This window comes from Pristiophorus japonicus, chromosome 1 (assembly GCF_044704955.1).
Source record: "Pristiophorus japonicus isolate sPriJap1 chromosome 1, sPriJap1.hap1, whole genome shotgun sequence".
Classification (NCBI taxonomy): Eukaryota; Metazoa; Chordata; class Chondrichthyes; family Pristiophoridae; genus Pristiophorus; species Pristiophorus japonicus.
The window spans coordinates 58,848,002-58,859,386 of record NC_091977.1 but is presented as its reverse complement, the minus strand read 5'-3'; the positions used below and the strand labels follow the sequence as shown (position 1 = coordinate 58,859,386).

At 44.8% G+C, this 11,385-nt stretch overlaps 1 protein-coding gene across 1 annotated transcript in view; it reads right to left on the bottom strand.

The window, feature by feature from the left end:
* Positions 1-2,644: 2,644 nt before the first annotated feature.
* LOC139263071 (beta-1,4-galactosyltransferase 1-like) overlaps positions 2,645-11,385 on the bottom strand; it is a 153,604-nt gene continuing 144,863 nt past the window's right edge. The window contains exon 6 of the mRNA XM_070879038.1: positions 2,645-2,797. Coding sequence (XP_070735139.1) covers positions 2,647-2,797 — 151 coding nt within the window. The 3' untranslated portion in view covers positions 2,645-2,646. The remainder of the gene's footprint in view (positions 2,798-11,385) is intronic.

Here is an 11,385-nt window from a genome sequence, read left to right as displayed (position 1 = left end):
TAGGTAGTAGGAAGTGGGAGAACAGCCTGCTTGAAGATTCCAATCTGATTTTGCTCTGCACTATAGGATGGTGCCCGCCCTCCACTCTGCACAGCCGAGATTGGGCATGCCGAGTGCTGTTAACAATAGGTACTGCATGCATTACCCCCGAATGAGGGAGGGACACAGCCCAGCAGTCTACATGAAATATTCCAACTGGACAGTTCTCTTGCTTTGATGTGCTGGTGAAATGAATTTCACAACACGGAGGAACCCAAGAGATTTTAGGAGAAATTTCTTTATAAAGAGGTTTATTGGAGCATGGAATGCTTTACCACAGCTAATGGTTGAGGCAGAGACCAATGCATCTTCTGATGGAAAAGTGGATAAATATTTGAAGCAAAGGAGGGCAGTGGGATTAGTATTGGGCTGCACGAGCAGAGATAGCACAGACACGATGGGCCAAATGGCCTCCTTCTGCGCTGTACACTTTGATGGGCCGAGAAGAGCCGAGGGCCCAGGGGCAGCACGGGCCAGCCCACACTGCGATATGTGCGCGCACTCGGTCCGCGCAGCAGAGCAGGTCTCCAGTCGTCCTGGTTTACCCTTGCCACTGGATAAAGCCTAGTTCTGTCAAGTCCGTGTGGTGGCTGATGTGCAACGGTCACCACACGTTAAAAAAATCCACGCACAGGCATCTTCCACCCCTGGAGTTCAGGACTGGAATATCGGGTGCTCCATCCCTTTTGGTGTGGAAGCAGGTCATCCTCGTTCGAGGGACTGCCTATGATGATGATGACACTTTGATGATTCTAGGGGACCAAAGGAAGAAAAGGCTCTAAAGATTGTGAATGTATAATGTAAAGCTTTCTCCCCGAGGATTCATGGGATGTCTTATTTACTTGTATGATGTAGTCTGTTTTATGCCTGGTGCAATTAGACCATTGCATCGTCTGCTGCAATTGACAACTGGAGGAGAGAAAGTCAAGAACCCAAACATAACCAAAAAATCAAAAATCCACAAAAGGTAAAGTTATGCCCAATTATTTAGGGAAATATCTGTGTAACTCTATTAATCACACTTGGAATAAGATTTCAATAGTAACCCTGCCCTGTATATATCAGTTTAACTCCTTCTATGCAGAACCTGGTTTAAAAAGCATTGGATTGATAATCCCACTCATGGTTCTTCATTGTCGAACAGAGTGGATCCTGGTAGGGCAAAGCCCACCATCTTCAAAATTCCTGATCTTGAAAGCTTTGGATAGGACACAATCCAGGAGCAAGGGATTTTGATGCACCTTGCTAAATATATAATCTGAATCGTATTATTTGGCTAAAAGTAGCAACAATTCTAGCTCACTTAAATTTTAAAAAAATCAATGTATTGCTACTTCAGTGTGTGTGAAAGAGAGCGAGATTGTGCATGTGCAATGTGTGTGTGTGCATGCACACGTGTGTTGTGCAAGAGCATGCGTACACATCATATGGGGTGTGTTTATATGCGCACTTTGCGATGTATATATGTGTGAAGTCTGTGTGAACCGCACATGGTGTGTGTGTGTGTGTGTGTGTGTGTGTGTGTGTGTGAATGAAGAGTGTGCCCATGCCGTATGGTGTATGTGTATTTGTGTGAGAGAGTGTGTGAGTGAGATAGATATAATGAGATATGAAAATGTCCTGCTACTTTCCAAATGTGTTGCTACCACTAAGCTGCCATTTTCACATTGAGACAAAGCAGTTTCAGGTGACATCAACCTGAAAGTTGATATAGATAGATATAGATAGATATATCATACCTTCATCATCACTGGGTCAACAACCTGGAACATCCTACCTAACACCATTGGGAAGCACTATTACCACAAGGACTGCAGTGGTTCAAGGGGAAGGCCCACCACAACTTTTTCAGGGCAACTAAGGATGGGCAATAAATGGAACCTTGTCAGCACTGCTCATATCCTGAGAACACGTAAAAAGAAAAATTAGCAATCTAACCTGGTAGATAGCTCAGCGACCAGTGCACTGAAGCCATCTTCACAGCATTTGGACTTCACAATGGATAGCAGAACTCAGGTGGGATGTAACTCTTCAGACTTGAGCACATTTTACTGTTAGGACAGAATCAACTCTCCTACCCAAAGTCTTCTAACAGTAAAATGCAATTCACTGGCAACGAGGCAGCACAGTCTGCCTTTGTTAGATGTGTATCACATTTCAGGTAAAATATTCTCCAGGCATCAGTGTGGGCACAAAAATCAGTATTGCAAATAAATTAGCAATGTTTCTAAAACTATCCACAATAGAGCAAAGTAAGACAGGTAATAGAAACATGCCTCAGCTGATGAATTACTTAAAAAAGCAACATATGTACACAGTGATAAGAGAGTTCCTGAGAGTCTGAATATCACACCTGGATTAGGAAATATAATAGATTATATTTGCATGTCGGCAATTTTTTTGAAAACAGTTAAAATGTTTTTTAGATTTGCAAATGTTTACCCAATGTTCAAATTCCTGTAACTTAGATTTTAAAAATCTGTTGCAGCGTGGGTTCAACATGAATTGAATAAGGCACATATGGCACACAACATGAAGAGGAAGGTTCTCGAATTTAAGAACTCTGAGATTTAGTTGAATTTTTCAGGAAGTTCTTCACCACCTTTGTTATCCCGAGGAGGGAGGTCTTTCAGGCCCACCAACATCCACATCAATAAAGGTGTATAAAGGATATTTCTTGACCTGTAGAACTCTATACTTAAGTGAGTTTAAACCGTCACTTTGCATTGACTGTCTCGTACGTGCAATTCTGTCAAACCTGTAAGCAAATGTTTCAGAATAACTAACTCATACATTATTAATAAGATCTCATATTCCTAGCTACTAGAACTTACACATCCTAGAATTTACACTTCTTAAATGGAATAGGTGCAATTTGTATTGCTGTTCGGGCCTTTTTGTGCACCATAAGACTTTTATTTTACTGAGTATTTAGAAACGTATGGGATAATCAAGGACCGGTACGGGAATGGTAGCAGAGTGGTTACGTTACTGGTCTAGTACTCCAGAGGCTTGGACTAATGATCAGAGTTCAAATTCACCACGGAAGCTGGGGAATTTAAATGCAGTTAGTTAAATAAATTTGGAATAAAAAGCTAGTATCAGTAATGGTGACCATAAAACTGCCGAATAGTTGTAAAAACCCGTCTGGTTCACTAATGTCCTTTAGGGAAGGAAATCTGCCATCCTTATCTGGTCTGGCCTGTATATGACTCCAGGCCCACAGCAATGCGTTGACTCTTAACTGCCCTCTGAAATGCTGCAGCAAACCACCCAGTTGCACCAAACCGCTACGAGAAACAATAATAAGAATAAACCTGGACCAAGAGTGTCTCGGGAGCACCTCTACTGACTAAGCTGTCCAAGTCTTGAAAGACAAAGCTGCCAGAATGGCCCTGCCGTCTGAGAGAACCAACTCAAGGGAAAAACCTACTTGACCTTTTCCTCACCTATCTACCTGTCACAGATGCATCTGTCCATGACAGCATTGGTAGCAGTGATCACCACACAATTATTGTGGAGACGAAGTCCCGTCTTTACATTGAAGACACCCTCCATCATGCTGTGTGGCACTACCACTGTGCTAAATGGGATAGATTCAGAAAATATCTAGTATCTTAAAACTGGGCATCCATGAGGCACTGTGGCCATCAACAGCACGAGAATTGTATTCCACCTCAATCTGTAATCTCATGGCCCGGCATATCCCTCAGTTTGGGTTCTGCCAGGACTATTCCAGCCTTGGTCCAAACATGGACAAAGGAGTTGAATTGCAGAGGTGAGGTGAGGTGAGTGACTGCCCTTGACATCAAGGCAGCATTTGACCATGTATGGCATCGAGGAGCACTAGTAATATGGAAGTCTAGAACTGTATAGAACACTAGATAGGCCACAGCGAGAGTACTGTGTACAGTTCTGGTCACCACATTACAGGAAAGATGTGATTGCACTAGAGAGGGTACAGAGGAGATTTATGAGGATGTTGACAGGACTGGGGAATTTTAGTTAGGAGGAAAGATTGGATAGGCTGGGGTTGTTTTCTTTGGAGCAGAGGAGGCTGAGGAGAGACTCAATTGAGGTGTAAAAAATTATGAGGGGCCGAGATAGCAGAGAAGTCAATAACCAACGGGCATAGATTTAAAGTAATTGTCCGAAGGATTAGAGGGGAGTAGAGGAGATATTTATTCATCCAGAGGATGGTAGGGGTCTGGAACTCACTGCCTGAAAGGTTGGTAGAGGCAGAAGCCCACATCACATTTAAAAAGTACTTGGATATGCATTTGTAGTGCCTTACAGGGCTATGGACCAAGAGCTGGAAAGTAGGTATAGGCTGGATAATTCTTTCAGCTGGCACAGATACGATGGGCCGAATGGCCTCCTTTGTGCTGTAAATTTAGAAAGAGAGAGAAAGAAAGAGAGAGAGAAAGAAAGAAAGGAGAGAGGGAAAGAAAGAGAGAGAGAGAGAGAGAGAATGAGAGAGAGAGAGAAAGAAAGAGAGAGAGAAAGAAAGAGAGAAAGAGAGAAAGAAAGAGCGAGAAAGAAAGAGAGAAAGAAAGAGAGAGAGAAAGAAAGAGAGAGAGAGAGAGAGAAAGAGAGAGAAAGAAAGAGAGAGAGAGAGAGAAAGAGGTAAAGAGAGAAAGAAAGGAGTTGGATTTATATAGTGCCTTTCACGACTACCGGACGTCTCAAAGTGCTTTGCAGCCAATTAAGTACTTTTTGGAGTTACAGTTGTAATGTGGGAAACGCGGCAGCCAATTTGCACGAGAAGCTCCCACAAACAGCAATGTGATAATAACCAGATAATCTGTTTTTCGTCATACTGATTGAGAACATAAGAACATAAGAATTAGGAACAGGAGTAGGCCATCTAGCCCCTCGAGCCTGCTCCTCCACTCAACAAGATCATGGCTGATCTGGCCGTGGACTCAGCTCTACTTACCCGCCCGCTCCCCATAACCCTTAATTCCCTTATTGGTTAAAAATCTATCTATCTTTGAATACATTCAATGAGCTAGCCTCAACTGCTTCCTCGGGCAGAGAATTCCACAGATTCACAACCCTCTGGGAGAAGAAATTCCTTCTCAATTCGGTTTTAAATTGGCTCCCCCGTATTTTGAGGCTGTGCCCCCTAGTTCTAGTCTCCCCGACCAGTGGAAACAACCTCTCTGCCTCTATCTTGTCTATCCCTTTCATTATTTTAAATGTTTCTATAATATCACCCATCATCCTTCTGAACTCCAACGAGTAAAGACCCAGTCTACTCAATCTATCATCATAAGGTAACTCCCTCATCTCCGGAATCAGCCTAGTGAATCGTCTCTGCACCCCCTCCAAAGCTAGTATATCCTTCCTTAAGTAAGGTGACCAAAACTGCACGCAGTACTCCAAGTGTGGCCTCACCAATACCCTGTACAGTTGCAGCAGGACCTCCCTGCTTTTGTACTCCATCCCTCTCGCAATGAAGGCCAACATTCCATTCGCCTTCCTGATTACCTGCTGCACCTGCAAACTAACTTTTTGGATTCATGCACAAGGACCCCCAGGTCCCTATGCACCGCAGCATGTTGTAATTTCTCCCCATTCAAATAATATTCCCTTTTACTGTTTTTTTTTCCAAGGTGGATGACCTCACATTTTCCGACATTGTATTCCATCTGCCAAACCTTAGCCCATTCGCATAACCTATCTAAATCTCTTTGCAGCCTCTCTGTGTCCTCTACACAACCCACTTTCCCACTAATCTTTGTGTCATCTGCAAATTTTGTTGCACGACACTCTGTTCCCTCTTCCAGGTCATCTATGTATATTGTAAACAGGTGTGGTCCCAGCACCGATCCCTGTGGCACACCACTAACCACCGATTGCCAACCTGAAAAGGACCCATTTATCCTGACTCTCTGCTTTCTGTTAGCCAGCCAATTCTCGATCCATGCTAATACATTTCCTCTGACTCCGCGTACCTTTATCTTCTGCAGTATCTTTTGTGTGGCACCTTATCGAATGCCTTTTGAAAATCTAAATACACCACATCCATCGGTACACCTCTATCCACCATGCTCGTTATATCCTCAAAGAATTCCAGCAAATTAGTTAAACATGATTTCCCCTTCATGAATCCATGTTGCGTCTGCTTGATTGCACTATTCCTATCTAGATGTCCCGCTATTTCTTCCTTAATGATAGCTTCAAGCATTTTCCCCACTACAGATGTTAAACTAATCGGCCTATAGTTACCTGCCTTTTGTCTGCCCCCCTTTTTAAACAGAGGCATTACATTAGCTGCTTTCCAATCCGCTGGTACCTCCCCAGAGTCCAGAGAATTTTGGTAGATTATAACGAATGCATCTGCTATAACTTCCACCATCTTTTTTAATACCCTGGGATGCATTTCATCAGGACCAGGGGACTTGTCTACCTTGAGTCCCATTAGCCTGTCCAGCACTACCTCCTTAGTGACAGTGATTGTCTCAAGGTCCTCCCTTCCCACATTCCTGTGACCAGCAATTTTTGGCATGGTTTTTGTGTCTTCCACTGTGAAGACCGAAGCAAAATAATTGTTTAAGGTCTCAGCCATTTCCACATTTCCCATTATTAAATCCCCCTTTCTCATCTTCTAAGGGACCAACATTTACTTTAGTCACTCTTTTTCGTTTTATATATCAGTAAAAGCTTTTACTATCTGTTTTTATGTTTTGCGCAAGTTTACTTTCATAATCTATCTTTCCTTTCTTTATTGCTTTCTTCGTCATTTTAAGGATAAATATTGGCCAGGACACCGGGGATAACTCTCCTGCTCTTCTTCAAAATAGTGCCATGGGATCTTTTACGTCTACTTGAAAGAGCATATAATTCTATGCTTCTATCATTCTGGTAAATTTATGCTGCACTCCCTCCAAGGCCAATATATCCTTCTTAAGGTTTGCTGCCCAGAACTGCAAGACAGTTCCCCAGATGTGGTTTAAACATGGCTTTGTATAGCTGTAGCATAGCTTCTATTCCCTTGTATTCTCGTCCTCTAGATATAAAGGCCAGCATTCCTTCAGCCTTTTTGATTATTTCCATGATATTTTAATGATCTATGTTCATGGACCTCAAGTCTCTTTAGACTGTTTTTAGCTTTTCACCATTTAGAAAGTACTTTCTTCGCAGCAGGTCAGCAAGGTGCTCCTTTACATCGTGCTCCAGTTGCTAAGGCCCAGCTCCATCGGCGACAGAGCGACTCCAGGGAAATGGGAGGTACTGTCATTCCTCAGGATGACAGCATTCCGTCTCCCACCACTCAATCGCCAACCAAGCACCAATGACGCTTGACACCCAAACCACCTGTGACTGGCAACGCCGAGGAAGAGGCGAACCAGTCAGAAGCTGGGCCTTCCAGGCCAGGAGCTGGACTAGTGCGTCCTCAGACGGCGTCGCCATTGTCTGAGCCCCCAAGACAGCAGCCCTGAGGAGGAGCAGCAGGCATGGGAGGGGGATGAAGGGAAGGGGGCATAAAAGCATGACCCATAAACATTAGGGCATCGCAAAAATGTAGTGCACTGCAGAATGCATTGTTAATGAATGTTGCATATTGTCTGGGTGGGCAGCGGAAATGCTACAAGGACAGCCTCAAAGCTTCTCTGATAAAGTGCAACATCCCCACTGACACCTGGAAGTCCCTGGCCCAAGACCGCCCTAAGTGGAGGAAGTGCATCCGAGAGGGCACTAAGCACCTCAAGTCTCAATGCCGAGAGCATGCAGAAATCAAGCGCAGGCAGCGGAAAGAGTGTGCGGCAAACCTGTCCCACCCACCCCTTCCCTCAACAACTATCTGTCCCACCTGTGACAGAGTCTGTGGTTCTCATATTGGACTGTTCAGCCACCAAAGAACTCACTTCAGGAGTGGAAGCAAGTCTTCCTCGATTCCGAGGGACTGCCTATGATGATGATGATTGTCTAGTGGAGGCTGCAGTTTTTCTTTTTATATTCATGTTGTTCATTGCAGGATGCAGATTTGTGTCCATACGTGTGTATCCATTGAACTATTGTGGGTTTTGTTGGGGGGGCTGGGGGGATTGATACTGTTACATTTCTCATAAAATATTTCCTTGACCTTAAACATTGCTGTCTTGTGTCTCATTTGCAGAGTAAGTGGGGGAATAACCAACATGGTGGCATTGAGTCACGAGCTTCAACCAAACGTCCCCTTCCCCGTTCAAGCATAGCGTTCAGAACCGATAGCCCTCTAAGTCTAGCAATCCCTGCTCATTGGGAACTTTAAATTCCATTTGCCGTGCGTACTGTGCCCTTGCGACCCGGCTGTCAAAGAGTTAACTCACATGAAAGTCTACTGTAGATTCATGCAGCCTTTGGTGCTAAACCATAGTGTGACAACTCCGACATGCCGTTCAAAGATGCCGCTATTGCACCTGCTGCACCATGGGAACGGCAGCTTTTTCCTGTAGTTTTTTGGGCGGACGCTAAATGAGGCGCAAGGCCCGAAAGTTCCGCCCGGGGTGCTAGCGCAGCATTACATGATGATTATGTCATCATGACGGTCCAAACGGAGGTCGGGGTGGCAATTTTTAACGCCGCCGCAAAACCAATGCCGAAAGTTCCACCCGGGCGCAAAATCCTGGATGCCCCGTTTGACGCCCAGAACCACCATTTGCTGCCCCGCCATGTTGCAAAACGAGGCGCAAATTAGCCGAAAATCCAGCCCCTACCCACTATTTTAGTCACCGCTTCAAAAAATTCAATCAGGTTCATCAGGCATGACTTACCCTTTACAAATTCATGCTGCTGCTCTCTGATCAGCTGAAAATTTTCAAGTCACCCCATCCTTAATTATAGATTCTAGTAATTTTCTGACAACAGATGTTTGGCTAACTGGTCTATAATTCCCTGGTTTACCTCTCTAATCTTTCTTAAATAGAGGAGCAATTTTCTAATCTAAAGTAATGGTTCCCGAATCGCGAGAACTTTGGAAGATTATAATTAGGACATCTCATCTGCAATGTTCTCACCTACTTCCTTTAAAACCCTGGCATCTATTCCTGGGGGTTCGGCATTCTTTTGTGTCATTATTTTCTTCATTACTATTATTTTGCTTACATTAATTTTGGTGAGTCTCCATCACTTATTCAATATTAGTTTCCTTGGGATGTCCGGCATGCTATCCTCTTCCTTTAAATACTGACGCAAAGTAATTATTCAACGTGTCCACTATTTCATTGACAATATTACTGTTATCAGTTTTCAAGGGAGCCACACTGCTTCTGACCACCCTCTTTTTGCTAATAGAATTGTAAAAATTGTGAGTTGATTTTGATATTCCTTGCAAGTTTCTTTTCGTACTCCCTTTTCGTAGCTCTGTATGTTTTGTCACCTCCTGTTGTCCTTTGTATCTGTACTAGTTGCAAGGACCAGCTATTTCTTTTAGTTTTATGTTGTCCCTTACCTCTGCAGACATTCATGGCTGTTTTTGTAGGACTCTTGATTCTGCTTACAAAGGATGCTCTCTGTTTCCCTAATTATTGAATCTCCTGCAACTACCACGTTACGCTTCTCCTCCTCCTCCATCCTCCTTTGGACAGCCTCCTGCTCCAAGATGCCATGGTCAGCATTCTGGCTGCCCTTCCGACAGTCTTTATCGTTATTCTCATGGGTAGTAAGTGTTATGTATGTAAACATTACCAATGTGTAAGACTTGCCACCAGGGGGCACATCTGTGGGAGACCCAAGGGTCATCTGCACACTCTGGGCAAGCAGGTATAACAGGCAGTCTACCATGCTGCCTCCTCACTCTGGAATTACAATAAGGAGACCAAGATCACAATAGTTTGAGCATAAGATATACAGTCTTGTGGAGTTATTCTAAATGTAACAATCGGCGACGAGGAGCAGATCACAAACTTTCATGCAATTATGGCTGCCGTTGGTAATCTTGAGAGATTTGTTGAGGGTGATGATTGGGAAGCCTTCGTTGAGCGCCTTGACCAGTACTTCGTGGCCAACGAGCTGGAAAAGGTGAAAAACGCGATCGAGTGCAGGGCGATTCTCCTCACCGTTTGCAGGTCCACGATATATGGCCTCATCAAAAATCTGCTAGCACCGACAAAACCAATGGACAAGACATATGAAGAGTTGTGCACACTGGTTCGGGAACACCTCAAGCCGAAGGAGAGCATCTTGATGGCCAGGTATCGCTTTTATACGCACCACCGCTCCGAGGGCCAGGACATGGCGAGTTATGTCGCCGACCTAAGACACCTTGCGGGACCGTGCGTATTTGCTGCATTTTTGGGGGATGTCTTGTGGGACTTTTTCGTGCATGCAATCGGCCACGAGGTCGTTCTTCGCAAACTGCTGTCTGCCGAATCCCTAGATCTGAGCGAGGTCATCACGATAGCCCAGGCTTTTATGTCCACGAACGATAACACTAAACAGGTATCATTGCAGCATCGGAACTCACCGGCAAGTACTGTGCATAAACTAACGCCTTCAGCAGGCAGAACTGTACATGGCAGGGCCTACACGCCCGCAGAGGCCAGACCTAGGATGACTCAGAGTCTGCCGTGGGGCGTAAATGCAAATCCATTAGCACTGTGGGGGTAATCATCGAGCCCATCAATGTCGATTCAAGCACTACGTGTACAAGGGCTGTGGAACAATGGGGCATCTCCAGCGAATGTGCAGACGTACTGCGACTCACCACGTGGCAGAGTCGGCAGAAGATGACCGATCCGGCGCGGATCACACTGAACGAGTAAAAGAGACAACTTAACCCGAGGCTGAAGAGGAAGTGTATGGGGTACACACCTTCACCACCAAAAGCCCTCCGATAATGTTAAAAATCAAATTAAACGGCATTCCAGTTTCCATGGAATTGGACACGGGGGGTGAGTCAATTAATTATGAGCCAGAAGGCTTTTGAGAAACTGTGGGGCAACAAGGCACAAAGGCCAAAACTAAGCCCGATCCACACCAAGCTGCGCACTTACACCAAAGAGCTCATACCAGTCATTGGCAGTGCGGCAGTGAAGGTATCGTATGATGGAGCTGTGCATGATTTACCACTGTGGATTGTACCAGGCGATGGCCCAACGCTGTTTGGCAGAAGCTGGCTAGGAAAGATCCGATGGAACTGGGATGACATCAAAGCACTGTCTTCGGAAGACGACACCTCGTGCGCCCAAGTGCTAAACAAATTCCCGTCGTTATTCGAGCCAGGCATTAGCAACTTCACAGACGCCAAAGTGCAGATCAATCTCGTCCCTTGATGCACGAGCCGTTCATCACAAGGCCCGAGCGGTTCCATACATGATGCAAGAGAAAGTCGAGATTGAGCTGGACAGACTTCAACGG